Source organism: Vanacampus margaritifer, chromosome 11 (genome assembly GCF_051991255.1).
Source record: "Vanacampus margaritifer isolate UIUO_Vmar chromosome 11, RoL_Vmar_1.0, whole genome shotgun sequence".
Classification (NCBI taxonomy): Eukaryota; Metazoa; Chordata; class Actinopteri; order Syngnathiformes; family Syngnathidae; genus Vanacampus; species Vanacampus margaritifer.
In genome coordinates this window covers 15,481,166-15,499,090 of record NC_135442.1, presented here as the reverse complement: position 1 = coordinate 15,499,090, position 17,925 = coordinate 15,481,166, and the positions used below count along the sequence as shown (strand labels likewise).

General features: G+C 39.7%; 1 protein-coding gene across 4 annotated transcripts in view; it reads right to left on the bottom strand.

Annotated features, from left to right (window-relative positions):
- Window positions 1-17,925, bottom strand: part of il1rapl1a (interleukin 1 receptor accessory protein-like 1a) — a 245,386-nt gene that overhangs the window by 123,728 nt on the left and 103,733 nt on the right. For all 4 annotated transcript variants that reach the window (XM_077580324.1, XM_077580326.1, XM_077580325.1 and 1 more), the window contains exon 3: window positions 7,462-7,747. In XM_077580324.1, coding sequence (XP_077436450.1) covers window positions 7,462-7,747 — 286 coding nt within the window. The remainder of the gene's footprint in view (window positions 1-7,461; window positions 7,748-17,925) is intronic.

Sequence of the window (17,925 nt, the reverse complement as noted above, 5' to 3'; positions counted from 1 at the left end):
GCTACTTGACTGTAAGCGAGTACTTGTATGGAGCGATGTTGATTCCACCCCCCGCCGTTTTACCACCACTCACACTTTTGTTTTGGTCTTCTATGTTGTATTGTTACTATAGTAACCCATGCAAATGGCTTCCAATTTAAGATCACTGTCTTGCCCACCACAACTGTGTCTTAGTGCACAGAGCAAGGTCCATAAAAGCATGCTTGGATGAGTTTGGTGTGCAAGAAATAGGCTAGAAACTCCTTTGGGAGTTCTTCATAAACGCAAGCGAAATTCCATGGACACAATCTTGCAGAAAATATTCCCACTTTTCACTTCATGCAGGTGTATTAACCTGACATCTCGATACTTGTGTTCATACAGTGTACAGCATTGCGCCACTTTGCCCCGCCTGAGTGATCCTGGTCATTCTGGAGGAGAGGTCCACACTGGATTTTTATTCCATTACATTTAAGGCTTGCCAGATGCTCCCATTCACCGCAAATGACAGGGCTTTCATATGATCTACTCAGGTTATGGAAGCAATAAGGGAGTCACCTCTTTCATATAAACTGTTTTGACCCCCTGCAGCTATAAAACACACACACACACGCACACAAACAATCTGTGGGGCGGGTGTAAAAGACAAATGTAAATGGCTGAAAAATCAAATATTACAACAGGGGACTTCACTAAGCGGACTGAACCTGGATCCAGACTTGTCAATATGAACCCAGACATACCGTATCATTTCATTATTTGACCGCACATAAATTGTTCTTTTCTTTTGTTTCTTTCTTCTTCTTTTTTTTTGCTGCACAAAAATAAAGTGTGATTGCACATCCACTACAGTAGGTGGCAATGGTGAACTCTCTCTCTCTCTCTGTTAAAATTTCAAGAAAATGAATGCACTTCAAATCTTTTCTGTAAAACACAAAAAAATATATATATTAATGAAGTTATTCTATGTTGTAAGATCATCTAAGTTTCTTTTGTTTTATTTTTGTTTAATGAAATGTTAATGACCATACAGAGGTGTACTTTTAACAATTCTATAGACAAATGGTACTAATATTAGTGGTGGCGGGGAGTTGGGAGTCGCTAATTGTTGTCTCCTTTCTACCGGGACGTAAAAGGAAATAAGTGAGAGGCACAGATCTAACTCATCAGGATTTACAGCATAGAACATGGACAAATGGATGCATGTTTTCCTTGCAATTTTCCGGACTTTGACTGGAAGAAATGCTGGACCGTTTTAACTTTTAATTGAGGACTCTTGCTCTGTCACTTAGTGAATGACTAAAGGCGCAAGTGGGAAATGCTGCCGGAAGCAAAAAGAGGACACCCCATGCAACAGCAATGGCCTTTAAGGTAGGAAGAGGGAACGCTTCCGGTAAATCATGTCCACTTGAAGGATATGTCAAATCATGCGTTGTTAATGTTAACACATATTTGCATACGTAGGCAATCGCCTACATTGTTAAGCAAAGCAAATATGATCAGAAATAACACAGCTGAGCCATTGAAGTCCACTGGGAGCAGACAGATGTATTTGTTAAACATCCACACAAACACAGTGACGTTGTGGAAGAGTGTGTGTGCGCAAGGTCGTTGTGTTGATGGACAGCCAGAGGTCAACTTACTGTTCAAAGTGTCACCTGTGTCACTCCTTATGACTGCTGGAGTTGAATAAGGTGTGATGTGATTCTCCATGTTAATTATCACATGCCCGTTGGCAGAGACACAAGGATTCAACCACTTTACGTGTAGATAGTTCCAGAGTTAACCAGCCTCTATCATAAAAATCTTCCTTGCTTTACAAGCAATGTATAAATAAAGGACTCGATAAGTTTTTTACCTCTTCCTATTCCCTTTTGGACATGTAAGCTGTGCTTAATGATGATTATGTATTTTTTTTTTTAAATGGAGAAAAAAAATGTTTCTTTTAAATCTTTTTATTTTAATTGCAGTATTTCCGTTGCTGGTTTATATGTTCAATAAGCAAACAAACAAACAAACAATAAAATATTAAAGCAAATATATTACTTTTGCACAAATTAAAACAATTCTCAGGTCGCTTAATAAAATGACTCAATTCACCCTGATCCAAAGTGGGGTGTGTCAATGGGTCGTTCCATGTAAAATCCCCCCCAAAACATTTCAACCAAACAGATTTAGATTTTAATGAAACTTGGTGTACTTTTTGATATTGATGGCACAACACAAAATCTTACATTAAGGTCAATTGGAGCAGGGGTTTGGGAGCTACGGTCTTCTGAAATTTGACATTATTGGCAAAAAGGGGCGTGTCCACCTTTAATTGAACTCTTATATTTCAGGAACTGTAGGTCATTCTTTACAAAACAGGTATTGTTACAAAGGGAATTCAACAAGAAATTTGCAATCATTTAGATTGGTACATATTTTAGTAACTTGACCTTCAGATCTATAATTTGACCTCACATGTTCCTTAAAACATGTAAAAGTTTCAAAGATAACATTTATTCTTGTTTAGAAGCAATAAGGAGTCAATGTGTCCATACCCTCAAACTTCCAATGAATATTTAATGAATATCTGAGTGTGGATACTTTGACTTCTTATTGCTGCTAAACAAAACAAATATACATCTCTGAAACTTTTTATGTTTAAGGATTTATTTATTTATTTTTTACATTTGATTAAAAAAATGAATCCTTGTTGAATTCCCTTTCCAACAATATGTTTTTCATGAAGATTGACCCAGTACTTCCTGAGATACAAAGGTTCAAAGGGATGTGGCTGCGCCTCTATTTGCCAAAAATGTCAACATTCGGAGGCCCATAGTGCCCAAGTAGAGCAAGTTTCATCAAAATCAGAATTTATTTGGTTAATTTCACTGGATCATTTGACATGGAACCTATACAGTATACTTGAACTGAAATGTTGGCACATTGTGGTGGCTATGTTTGTGATTGATACCATGTAACATTATATAACGTACTTAGGTGCCGGTTATCTGAAGCTAACGCTGATAACACCAATCTAGCCGCCCAACAACATGGCAGCTCTTCTTTGCTGCTGGCGGTGAAATGATAGCAGATCCGTCTGAAAATTGCGGATACACGCTCAGGTAGCAGTCAATTCATGAGTGGAAAGGAAATGCTGGAGGAAAGGCACATTGTCAGCTCACAAAAATGTACTTGGTTGTGTAATTTCACAGTTGATGGGCGGGCGGGCACTCCAGAGACTCATTTCTACATTATGTCCCCTTTACCATTCATAACGGTCATACAGGTATAAAAATATGTTGCGGCTGTGGAATAAAACAATCCACAGTGGAGCATCCAAAGTGGAACACTATGAAAATGGTACAATTTGGAGTTTGACTCAAGTTTTTGAAGGAAAAAAAAAGTGTCCCCAAAATAAGAGAAAAAGGAGATGTCAATAAATCTCATGAGACTTTGGTTCAGTGAGCATCTAAACTAAAGACAAAAGACAAACTCTACTGTGTTTCAGCCCATTTATACAAGAGCCTATCAATCTATTGTAATGGAAAATGTAACTTTTAACTGTGTGACAAATGACTGATTATCTGTAAATTAAACAACCATTTAAATCTTTTGCTATGTGTCTATTTCTGAAAAAGTGTCTTTGAGCTAGCCATTCTGCAGAACTGCTCAATTAACATAATAACCGCCCCCACACTAAGTTTCTCCGCCTGCGACATGATCAGCAAGGCTAAGTGAAGATCCGAGGGCTGGAGACTGGCTGCCGGACTACACAGTCTGAAACACAGTAACACCATCATGCGGCGGTATTATTATGCACAAACGCCCACATGGCCCATGGGTGCGATGCTGCCCCTGCTATACTTTCAAAGCACAGTGTAGTGCTCCACCCTCTGTCGTCATGGTAATGAAAGCCAGACTCCCCATTGGCCCAGCAGTATTTGGGGCGGTAAACACAGTCGCTTGCATGAGACAAGGCTAGTGCATTTAAATTGGTTAATTTCAGCGAGATGTGTTGAACGTAAATTGTCATTCTTGATCTCTGAGGTACACAGCACATTTTATTTAAGACAATAATAATAATAATAACAATAATAATCATCATAATAGTAATATTGGGGAAACTATTTTTTAACAACCCCTCTAACACCCCCCTCCCAAATTTATATATCCATCCATCCATTTTCTTAACCGCTTATTCCTCACTAGGGTCGCGGGGTGCTGGAGCCTATCCCAGCTGGCTTCGGGCAGTAGGCGGGGTACACCCTGAACTGGTTGCCAGCCAATCACAGGGCACACAGAGACAAACAACCATACTCACAATCACACCTATGGACAATTTGGAGTGTTCAATTAACCTGCCATGCATGTCTTTGGAATGTGGGAGGAAACCGGAGTACCCGGAGAAAACCCACGCAAGCACGGGGAGAACATGCAAACTCCACCCAGGAAGGCCAAAGCCCGGACTCGATCTCTCGTCCTCTGCACTGGGAGGCGGACGTGCTAACCAGTCAGCCACCGTGCCGCCAAATTTATATATATCATTAAAAAAAAAAAAACATTCACAATATGTTTCCATGACAGGCTGAGGGAAGTGGGGCAAAAATCCTGGAGACAACATAAAATACTCAAGATATAACAAAAGTAAAATTGACCCCAAAAATTTTTTTTTAAATGTGGATTGTATGCAAGGGCAAATATAGTACTTCAATAATATTAAAATTTGGACTGAATTGATTTTTGTGAAAAATGCACACACTCTTGCATGTTGGTTTGTTATTAAGCAGTTTTGAATGGTCATTTTTACACGATAGGCCTTTGCACTAGATGAAAAAACACCCAAAGTAGCTATTTTTTGATTGTTCAATCCGTTTGTTGTTGAAGAATGGATCTTTTATACATGCTTTGAGAAATGTAGTATTGAATTAAATCTATTAGAGGATATATATTGCACATATGCAAATATTTAGTCCATATTTAAAATGTCCTTTATTCATACATCTTTTGAGGAAGTACATGGTCCTCTGAGGCCCCCCAGTAGAACGGATGAAAAATTGTGGCCCTCTCCAGCATCCCTGATTCAAATTTTGATGAAAATGCATAATGGATCTCATTTACAGGGAAGTAAGTACATGCTGTAATTTGATGAATATTAAATTTTACATTACATTGGTACAGCTAAAAGGCATGACGCGTGAAGTGCACCCACCTCGGTTTTGTGGTTGATAAAGTCTGCATGGAGTTACGCAATGGAACACAAAGACGAGCATTCGGGGGGGAATGCTCAGGTCACAAGTGTGACTCAAAGGCTTACACTCTGACAAAAAAGACAATCGATTTCAGCTCAAACGAAAATCTCTCACATTGTGCCATCTGAGAAGACAAAAAATACCAGCAATTCCAAGGCGCGTTAAGAAACCCCGGGCACTTTCTTACAGCAGACTTACAGTGTGCTCAGAATTCTAACTTTTAAGAACAACATTCCACAGTCAGGATATTTAAAAAAAAATAAAAAAAACACTCATTAGTTGCACAAAACTGTGGGCACATCAGTCACATATTCTCCATCACACAGGCACACTTAGAGAGCGCACTTCAAACCTCTCTGGTTCCCGTAAGAGGCCTTTAACCCAGTTTATTAAAAACTCTGCAAAATGAAGAGCTGCAATGAGCCAATTATTGAAGGATGTTATCCGCCGCAAAGGTTAATAAGTTACCGCGACACTACTGTGCATCTTAATCTTATCGCGCCCCTCGATAGCAACAGATGGTAGTTATAACTTGAGTATGTGCTTTAAACTGCCACACCATTAGGTGCATCATCAAATTCTGCCTTAAAATAATAATGCTCACGTTTTATTGAGCCTGTCAATTAGGTAGCCTATTCATTGAACAATGTTTACTAATACAGATTGCTAACTGCATTATACGAATGAGATAACACTGTATTTTGGTAACTCATTGTACTTTAGCAACATGATTATTGTGTGTGCAGTGTCTTTCGAAGTTAACCAGGTGTTATTCAAAATATGTGGCAACTTTTTCTATTTAGCAGAGCAAGCATTTATAAAATAAGAACTAATTATTATATGGTTCAAAGAATCAATTTTACATATTTTATACCCCTTTTTTTAACCTCCTCAACAATTGACCTGGTCCATTTCAAAATTCAAATATGGATGAGCAGAAATGAATTGTGGCGGCTGTGGTTCAGGGTGTAGAGACGGTCGTTCTGTAACCAGAAGCTCGGCTGTTCGATCCCCGCTCTCCCCAAGTCATGTGTCGTCGTGTCCTTGGGCAAGACACTTCACACACATTGCCTCCAGTGCTACTAACACTGGTGTATGAATGGTGCGAATGTTTGTTGGTGGTCGGGGGGGTCGTAGGTGCACACTGGCAGCCTTCTGTCAGCCTGCCCCAGGACAGATGTGGCTACTAAAGAAGTTTACCGCCACCACAGTGTGAATGTGTGAGTGCATGAATAATGTACAATTCCATTGTAACGCGTCTTTGAGTGTCTGGAAAAGCGCGATATAAATCTGATGCAATATTAATATTAAATGCTAGATGTGCTCAACCATTTGTTCCCAGAGTGAGACTTTCAAATATCAAATTACGACACCTGCCCTGATACCTAGACCGCCAACCAAGTTTTGTGGCATTTAACTTCAGAGATTTGACTATACAGGTAGCCTTTGGTTGATGACGGACTTCCAATATAAATTTGTTGGTTGGAACACACCGTCATCTATCCCTAAACTATGGTAACATAGCTGTAGTCATAATTTCTATTTTTTTTTTATTATTAAAACCATTTGTTTGGCCACAAATTTAAAACCATCACATGAAAAATAGAAGGTACAGCGGTAACTGAGCATGCTTGTGCCATATTCTTAAGCCGCAGTTCCCTTCCGTTCCGTCTTCAATTCCGCTTATCCGGGGTCGGGTCGCGGGGGCAGCAGCTTTAGCAGGGAAGCCCAGACTTCCCTCTCCCCAGCTACTTCACCCAGCTCCTCCGACGGGATCCCAAGGCGTTCCCAGGCCAGCCGAGCGACGTAGTCTTTCCCGGGGCCTCCCGCCGGTAGCACATGCCCGGAACACCTCCCCAGGGAGGCGTCCAGGAGGCATCCGAACCAGATGCCCGAGCCACCTCAACTGGTTCCTCTCAACGTGGAGGAGTAGCAGCTCGACGCTGATTCCCTCCCGGATGACCGAGCTTCTCACCCTATCTCTAAGGGAGAGCCCGGCTACCCTGCGGAGGAAACTCATTTCGGCCGCTTGTATCCGGGATCTTGTTCTTTCGGTCACGAAAGATGAGATCCTGCCCCAAGTGGAGGAGTTCAAGTATCTTGGGGTCTTAAGCCGCAGTGCTAGTTTGTAAATATTGTATGACGTTTGTGAGCTCTAAACATCGTGATCATCATAAACTGAAGACCCCCTATATATGTTTAGCTGTGGAGTCAACCCATCATCCACACATTTTCATCAACTCACCGTAAGACGCAGGAGTAGAGCCCGACGTCCTGAAGATCGGCGGGTCTGAACCATATGGCGTCCTCCTCCTTGCTCATACGCACTCCGTCGAAGGAGATGGGCTCCTCAAAGTCACTGTGGCCCAGTCCCGAGCTGCGGTACCACATGAGGCTGAGGCCGACGCTCTGAGCCTGGCTGTAGTTGGCGCGGATGTAGCCATAAAACAGGGCGCACTTTAGCCGCACTGGCTCGCCCTGCAGCACCTGGTACTTCAGGTAGTCCACCGACCAATCTGTACAGCCATCCACTGTGAACAAACCAGACAACAAACTTAATCAGTACTTAATGACATTTGCTTTTAACACAACAGGATAGAGACAAGTGAGTCTCAAAACTTTACATTGCTGTCTTTCCTTTTGGCATTCCGTTATACGGATGCCGTCCTGCCTTGGAGATGATCTCAGTGGACACAAAACTCCCAGATGGACTTTGTCCTCTTTAAAAGCAGCGTAAAAAGTGTCTTTACACAGAGACAGAATGTCAGTCACCTTGTAATAATAAGTCAGTGATCTATATTTTGTATAATGGGTTTCAAAACACTAAATATGAATACGCTGTGTGCAAATTTATTGGACACTTGTCAACAGTGTAAACAGCAAATCCATTTGGCAGCCTACAATATAAAAATCCAAATCAGGCATATTAGACAGATGGTCAATTGTAGTTTGGGAACTTTAAGTTAGTTAATGAAGGCTGTGTTGAAAGTTCAAGCGTGAAATTTCAGAAAAAAAGTTACTTAAAAACAAAACATTTATGCCCAGACAAAAAGCTAACTGCAAAACAAGATTTGAAAGTTATTTCTCAATTTGCCTTCTTTTTCGTTCCTACATCCTTGCGATCTTGTGAAGCGTTATCAGTTGAGTTCTGTTCTAATTGAAAGTGAGCATAAACCAAGAAAGTATATAATACCTGGATGTTGTTCTTGTCTCTTAGCTTAACCAAAGATTCATTGTTTGGTGACTTGTAAAGACTTGGCTGGGAAAATATCCCATGCTGCTATCAAAATGACTAATATGAAAGCGGAGGAGAAGACATACTTTTGTATTTTTTTTTTTTTAACTGAAATCTAATCACGTGATTACTGTGGTGAATTACAGAAATTGCCATTCCAATTACAAAGACACTAGTGGTCTTAGGAAGTATGTTCTTTGAGTTCACAAGACTCTGCGGTCTTGATATTGAGAAACGGCTAATGTCTCTATAGTTAGCTATCCAGCAAAGAAAGCTAACATTAGCCAATCAGCTAACCAATATCTTCAACTTTACTTTTTCTGTGACCTGATTCAGAAAAAAAACACTGTTAATGTGAGTTGTAATCTAAAGATGACATCATGGTGAAACTGCCTCATAAAATGGTTTCAAATGGGCTAGAGAAGCGCTTTTAAGCTTTGTTGCTAACTGGCGAGTGAAGAAGATGCTAACTTCATTCATTCATGGCAATGATTTGATCACAACTGGAATGCTTTGTTTGTTTTAGAAGATGTCTCATCCGAGGAGGCTTGGTTAAGACTGCACCAACCAAAATTCAATGCATTGAGAGCTATTTAACTATTTGACTGCCAGACGTTTTCAGAAAAGGGATGCCAGGGTGCCAGCCGATTTAAGCATTTTGACTGATCTTTCAAGGTCCACAGAAAATTTTGTGTCTGGACTATGGAAACACACATACTACCAAATGAAAGATTGGACTCTCATCTTACATAATAAAAAAAAGTTTGTTTCTACCTTATTCCGTTTTTCAGTAATCAACAATAGAAAATGGTTAGTTTCACCCAAATGCTCTGTTTTGAAACAAAATACGGCGAAATCAAGCTTTTTGTGAAACGATATTATTTCATGCACTCTAGTGAATTTGACACCTTTTTTTTCCATGAATGATGCCACACACCTAAACAGTGCTTTACTTCTATAAAACACTACCACCAACAATGAAAAAGTGTTTTTTGATAGCAAAATACGTTTGTTTACATTCAACTGTGTAACAATTTGACAAAACAATTTGGCAAATTATTTACAAATGTGTGCAACCGTGGTACTATTTACAATTGTGTGGATGTTTTAAATACAGTTTTTCTTTTTGTAACACTCCCCTGCGTGCAAGGAGACGCAGCAGGATTTGCATTAGTTTACTGCGATTGCAGACGCTACACTTTTGCTGGCTTTTTTTTCCCGGGGAATAGCAAGTATATACTGCAGTGTGTGTTTGGCCATGTTGCCATCAAGTCTACTCTCAGGATCATGATACGGTGACGTTACGGTGGTGTTACGTCTGGCTTCCTCATGTCCTTCAGTTCCTATACCGGGTGGTTGATCCATCTTATCCGCTCCATTCATGGTGGCATCATAGTCTATAACCAGTGACTTCTCCGTCATCAAACTGTACCCACTCCTCCGATGAATATGCATTGGACTCGGGGCACTCTTCGTCGTCCGATTCAACGTCCGCCTAAGCAGAAGTGCTCGGTTGTGCTCCGCGTTTTCCAGCGTTAGCATCGCTAGCCGGTGAGGCTTTATGACGTGATCATAGCCGCCGCGTCAACGCTTCCAACTTCGGCGTCAACCTCGGAGTCACCATCATCATCATCGTCGTCATCAATGTGCTCTTTAGCATTGGTCGATGCTTTTCGTCTTTGAAAACAATGCTCAAGCGTGAGCTGCTTGCAACTGGTCGCCATTATGGCTTCCTCAGCCATTGTCCCCTCAAAACTCTAGCTCCGCCTTCTACAGACGCCGACCCAATCTTGTCCAAAGAGAGTCATCGCTGCCATCTAGGGGCCAAAAATAGGCATTATACTAACTAGATCTGCTTGATACTTTCAGCACAGCTGGCCAAGGCTTTCCTCCACCCATCCCCCCCCCCCCCCCCCCAAAACTTGGTGAACGTCTTTTAACGTCTTTGGCGCTCCTCCGTAGGATTTTACTAAACGTTATTTAACGTTTTTGGCAGTCAAAGAATTAAGGAACTATTGCAGTGCATGATGGGTGCAGTGTGAGTATGTTCCATTCTAGCCAACCTTTTCAGTTTGACATCAAAAGATCGATATGCAATTGTGCATTCAATTCTCATTTGAAGAATAATGGCTACAAATGTGATAGAATTAGTTGTTATCACTAGTCCACCACTATTTGTGTTTTTATGGCTGCTTAAATGAAATTAAGGGGTGAGTATAAGTGTGAGTTTTATTATGATCAATATTTAACATGATCTAACGAATGTTTCATAAGTGCAGTCATTATTCATCATATATTTTGCAAAAGGAATATTCATAAAACGATATCACTCCATATCTTTAATATGCATCTATGGTAGGCACTCTCCGTCCCGTGCATTTGTTACGTATTTGGAGCATGTGTGTGCCATCTTGGCCTCAGCAGGCAACACTCCTGCAATATTCAAATGCAACAACTCGCGTTGCATCTGGGAACGGACTGTAAAACGCTCCATAAATGATGTCAGACTCGTCTATGTGCTGAGGATGCACAACAGCACCAAAAAAAAAAAGTGCAAGGCAAGATATTTAACCAGGAATACGCATCAAGCTCATAAAAAAGGCAAGGCAACGCTCCTTAACTTTCCATGAAGCGATGTTTGTGCTGAAGCTCCTCAGGATACTCTTCTATTTTCTACATGATTCCCCCCGCATGCAACTTTTTATGATTCGAGTTTGCACTAACCAAATCAGAAAGTTGGTGAATATGGTTACCATTAAAATACTGTACCTTACATGTTTTATTTTTATACCCTAAAACTGTTGAACGTGACCAATTAGTCACACATGGAAATGCATTCAAATGACCACCCTGGTATAAATAATGGAAAAATAACAATTAACTTTGGCTTTACTCGTACAAAGTATGGTTGAGCTGGCTGTATGTTACAAATTGCATTAAGGAAATACAAGCACGTAATGCAAATCCCTCCCAACACCCAAGCTGGGCCCACTATCAGCCCAATATCAGCATGTCTTGTATGCAGCAGGTGTACTGTATATTTAGAGTACATAACAATACAAGAGAGTGAGTTGGTGGGGGGTGGTGATGGTGGGGTGAGATAAAGTCATAAGAACCTCGACTGGGAGTGATATGGTGTCTCACAGGAACAGCTATGATTGTAATTAATGCTCTTAATTAGCAGGGAAGTCACACATGCATGCATTCCCTATATGAATAGTTGTGTGCCTAATTACGGCTGCTAATTACCAGTGGGCTTGGACCGCAAAAAAAGCGCGGTTACGTGAGAATGCAATAGTAACAGAAAGCATCATCATGTCGCAATGTGTGAAACGTGGCCTAATTATCGCTGCTAATAATGAGAGCAGGACCCCTCCAGTGTACTTACAAGCAGCAGCACATGTGTTCAATTCAAATAGAGTGGAGACCAGCAGGTTTTAATCTATGGTTATTAAAACATAGTTATTGATTGATTGATTTTCTAAAAAGGTGCAAAAAAATCAATAGAAAGTCGGTCATTAGGGCACCGCTACTGATTGGCTGTTAATTAATAAATCACAATAAATTCTGCTTTATATTGAATCCAAATATAAAAAATCTTGACTAGGATCTGAAAGCAGAACCTACACTGTTTTTGATTGGAATCTTACTACTAATGCACTGATTGTTTGGTCTACACATCAATCAATACACATAACATCAATGGGACACCATCAGAAGATAATTTCAACATTCTGAACTGGGATCTGAATGGAAAACCTACGCCATCATCTGCAGGAATCTCACTCACTATTCATGCATTCATAAATCAGTCAGTGTCAATCATTACTGCTCTCTGACTCTAGCATATTTGAATGTCTTTTCAGCGATGTACTAGTTTGCAGTACTGAATTGAAGAAGTGGTGCCCAAACTACGGCCAGGGGGCCATTTGTGGCCCACCATACGTTTTCAAGCAGCCCTCGACATAAATAAATGTGTGAGCGTGTTGAAAAAGTTGAGGGTTACAGCACACACATCCTCGATGATAACTACTACTACTGACAAATTTGATTTATAGAGCTTTTTGAGATATGCAAAGAAACTATTTATTACTAAAATAGTAACAACATTTCTCTTTATTATGCTTCATAAATGAAGATTCAGTTTCAGAAGCAAAAATGTTTTCCTCCACTTTCTGCTGTCTGTGTCAATGTCTGATTTGTGAACATATCGCATTAATGATTAAGATCCTCAAGTTAGTACTGGTTAAAAAAAATTGTCATCTTATCTCGGATTACTCATTCTTGCTTTGATTCTCAATATGGACATCTGCTCAGGGCAGGGGCAGCTCTATTCTAAAGGGATACAGGGCTGTGGGGCACCCCGAAATCATGAAAAATCCCAAACTGTTTGTCTTTTCACCTTTTCCAGTCGATAAAATAAAAAAACTCGCTTAACTAACTAGCCTATAATACAATTGATTGATTGGTTTAAGCGTATTTAATAAAATCGGACAATGACAAAGTGGGCCTTGCATCCTTCGATTTTTCTGCATGCTGCTCGAGAACGAAAAGGTTTGGACACCTTTGCATTAGAGTCATGTAAAAAAAGCAAAGATTAGTCTATCTACTCTTCAGAAAAGCAAATCCAAAGGTGGTCTAGAGGCACCAAATTTTATGTACTACTATATAGCTAACCAGCTACAATATATCGTTCTATGGGCACAACCCAACAGAGACACTAACTGTTGGTTGGAACTAGAACAGATGGATTGTAATAACCTCAGACTTCGAGATTTACTCTTTATTACAACATCAATTAAGCGCCATAATTGTTTTAAAAACCCAATGATTTCCGCCACCGTGACTGCCTGGTGGAAGGCACTAGAATTGACAAAAGCCCAAGTGGAGCCCTGTGGACTTTCTCCCCTATGGCATAACCCCGACTTTCAACTTAACAACCAACCGTTTCATTTAGCTGTGTGGGAGCAGAAAGGAATTACACATCTCCACCATCTCTTCTCAGATAATATGTTTATATCATATACATCCTTGCTCCAAAAATACAATATAAAAAACGGAAATTTTTTACATTATCTACAAGTTAAAAATATGATAAAGAAAAAAATTCCAACACTTCGGGGTACGCTCCAACCGTCTGTTTTAGCTAAAGATATTAACAAGCTTTCTCCGACAACAACAAAAAAACTTTCAAAAATATATAAGTTACTTGCATATACTGATAAAATGTCTTTACCCATCTCGAAATGGGAGACAGACTTGTCTATAGCACCGGAACCTGACTTTTGGATTCAAGTTGGTGAAAACGCATTTAAAATGACAAAACACACAAATTTACAACTTATCCAATATAAAATTATTCACAGAACATACATTACTCAATATATGATGAAGAAAATGGGACTCTCAGACTCCGACATTTGTCTCCAATGCTTACAAAACACTACAGACACTTATGTTCATGCTTTATGGTTATGTACTCCGGTTATGTATTTCTGGACTAAAGTCTTAGAAAAACTTTCCGCTATTTTGGACTGTAGGATACCTTTATCTCCAAACTTGTGTTTGCTAGGTGACCTAACAACAACTGACTTACCACATAAACAATTTCAATCTACACTTGTAGCCCTTACTATCGCTAAAAAAACAATTCTTGTTAACTGGAAAAATAAACAAACTCTGAATATCGACCAATGGTCTAACCTCCTCATAAATCACATTTTAATGGAAAAAATATCTGCCTCAAATAAAAACCAAATATCAAAATTTATAGAAACATGGTCTACGTATATAGAATTTTTTAACCTAATTCTGGTTACTTAATTCTGTCTGTTAGCGAGAGCCACTACATCGTGATAACTTACATTGATGTTTCTGCATTTGGCAATTTATTATTATATTATATTATTAGTATGGGATTTTTTTTTAATGGGCTTTAGGTGAACTGATGAATACACACACGCTCGCACGCACGCACGCACACACACACACGCACATACAAAAAAAAAGTATATATATATATATATATATATATGTGTGTATATGTATATATATATGTATATGTATTTAAAAAAAAAAATAAAACATTTATTAATTTTTTTTAATTGATTTGTTGGTTTTTAAAAAAAAAAAAAAAAAAAAAGGAGAGCAATGATGATGTCAAATCGAATGAACAATACTGAGCTCTCCTGTAGAAGAAAAAAAAAAAGAGTCATGTAAATTATTACATGATGTACTTTGTACTTTGTAAGAAACATGTTTAATAACTGCTGTTATACCAGGGCTGAGGGAAAAAAATCAATATTGCATTGCATCATATCTTTAGCTTTAGTATGTCTGTACTGATACTGTTTCTGTGCAAAGCCCAGCTACAAGTATATATCCATGGTGTCATTATATTTCTTTGCTTTTTGAAGTTTTCTCGCCCACACTTTCTGTAATTAGATGTTACAGTTTATCTCAGCTTATTTGCTTCCAAAACAAAACACCACTTAAATATCATGCTAACACTGTATTATAAATTGGACTGCCATTCCCACTCCTATTAGAAACATGATTAAATAGACAGTTTCTCAATATATGAAAAAAATATAAAGTAGATTATTAAGCCTTTTTGAGCCTTGGACACTGTTGTTGAAAGTCATGCAGAAAAGTGAGCCACCCCCAAACTATTTTGCCGCTTGGTGTGACTGCCGCCTTGACTCTTGACTGCGTATAAATGATGTATGTAGACAAACCTCATAAACATTCAGTGAGTCGGACTGGTCAAACTTCAGATGCATAAGCTTAGGTATTGTACACTCAGGCCCCCTAAGACCTCCCACTGGGGCTTGTTGAAAGTGGAGCTCTTTTGTGTGTGTGACTATGTGTGTGTATTTGTGTACTGTAGATGTTTAGATATGAAACTCAAAATGGTTTTATCAACTCAATTAGAGGCTGACATTTCCCACATCCCCATGCTGGGCTTGAAAATCAATGCTTCCCACTGGAGGCACACTGCAGTCACCATCTCTCACTCCCTCTGTGCAAGCACACGCAAACACGCACATGCAAACACACACACACACAGGATTCTGCCTACACCTTTGGGACATCACACCTTTTATAACGATTGTGCTCGGCCACTCCTAAACAAGCCCCAACTGTGAGGCAGGCTTTCATACGCACATGTTGCGGAGCGGCTGCGCTTGTGAATTACACTGCAGCATCCTAGACTGCAGCACTTCTTTTTTTTTTCCTTTGCTAGCTTTTCTGCAGTTCGTGCACCACCAATGCACATGTGTGGGGGCCATAGGTGTGGGCAGTGTGGTTGTCAAACTACTACAATATGTGTGCACCTCGGAGCATTATTACATTGTGTTTTTGACACAAATGTGACACAACACCAAGGCAATAAAAACACAGCCAGTAGCTTGAATAAATGTACCCACATGCATGCATAAACACACAATGACAGAGTTTGCGTGTCGCTTGAGTTAACGCCTAAATATTCCCTTTTCGGGGCTTGAAAAAGGCGCTGTCTGGTATTTAAAACCATCAGTCACGGTTCATGGTTCGGTCAACATGTAAATCACAGAATTTGTCAGTTTGTCACCTAGTAGTCCAAGTTTGTCTTTATGGCTCACTTCCTTAAAGTGGAAGTCTGATTAATATTACATTTGTTGAATATGAGTTATGAAGCAAAATATAGCTGTTCTCAGGGGGCGGCCATTTTGCCACTTGCAGAAGATGACATAACAGTTGCTCAGGGCTCGGGCAACGACCAATCACAGCTCACCTGTTTTCTAAAGCTGAGCTGTCATTGATTGTTACCTGAGACCTGAGCAACATTGAAGTAATCATCAGTCAACCGCAAGTGAAAAAATGGATGGATAATAACAGCTGGATTTTGCTGCTTAACTTATATTCCACGCAATAGTAACCAGAATGCCCTAGTGGGGCTGCATAAAACATATTATTGTCCCAAAAAAATTTGGGTTTGACTTCCCCATTTAAATTAAATAGAATCTAAATGTTAAAACTGCATGCCATCATTGACTGACCGTTGGCCAGTCTACAAATCAGTCACTTATCAGAGGCAACATAGCTGATTTGCTGGGTTAGTCATCTGGTACCTAGCGTTAGTCTTTTGGCCCCGCCTTCTTAAATGTCAAAACTCTATGACATTGTTGTCTGGCATCTTATTTGCTTTTTATTCAGTCATTAGTTGGCCAACATTGGTTTGTTGTATGACCCAGAGATTATACTCCTTTCTAGAAGCAAATGATTTTACATGCAGTGATTGTTTGATCTTTGAGTGTTAATCATTAGATGCCAGGGGATATCATCATCAGATAAGTTCTTTGCTGCATGGGAACTGAATGAAAAACCTCCACAGTCAACTCTGAATGTAAAAACATCATGTCGTTTGCTGGCATCTATCACGCTGTTCATGTACAAGTTGCTGTACGCCTTGCAATTAAAACCGACTATGATACATAGCACCCTTTAAAAATGTCTTCATTTTTGAAAACCCAGATATGGTCTCTGTAGCCAACTCATCAGTTCCTCCATAATTAAAACCCCACCATCTTTTCATACAAAGCTCTGTATCACCCTAAATTGCTCTTCTCACTCTAAGCCCCATCACTACCTGCTTCTCTAATGAAGTGTAATTATCAGATCTTAGGCGGGCAGCCGGGTTCTCGCAGGTCGCAACGAGAGTCAATGATCTATACTGATAAGAACTCTTAATAAGGATCTGTCACATCCGTTTTCTCTCCTCCTCAGTATCCGCCCACTTGCACACACACATCCGACCATCTCAAAGGCAGGGCCGGTTCTAGGCAATCATACTTGAGAGTGCGGACAGAAATGCTAAGGGGGCATCATGTAACATATTCTTATTTTATTCGACTATTTATTTGTACTATAATGCAGCAAAAGATTCCTTATTGAATGTCACATAATAACTCAAACCAATGCATTTGCGTTTGCGTGCATTTGGACACTTGCATCGCCGAACAAACTCCAAATTTTGGACCCTATCACAAGCTTCTGTCACATGTGCCACTGCATATTCGCAAATCACATCTAATAGTCTCACACAACAACATTATATACATGCATACAAAATCAATACACATATAAGGCACACAAATTATTAAGATAAACATATTTTCACAAACAATAAATGACAATGTACCAGAGGTGGGAGTGAGTCATGCAAGTCACAAGTAAGTCTCAAGTCTTTGCCCTCAAGTCCCGAGTCCAGACTGACAAGTCTCAATCAATTTAGACCTAAACTTTGAGTTTCAAGTCCTTTCGAGTCATTTGAACAACATCATAGATTATATTATTTTTCGGGTGACCATCAACATAGGAGTCAGGGACTCAGGGAGTGAACCCAGAGTGGTGCGACAGATTTGTGTTTGGAATGTATTACCAGTGAATTTACAGTTTCATTAACTACGCAGCTAGCAACAATAATTAGCC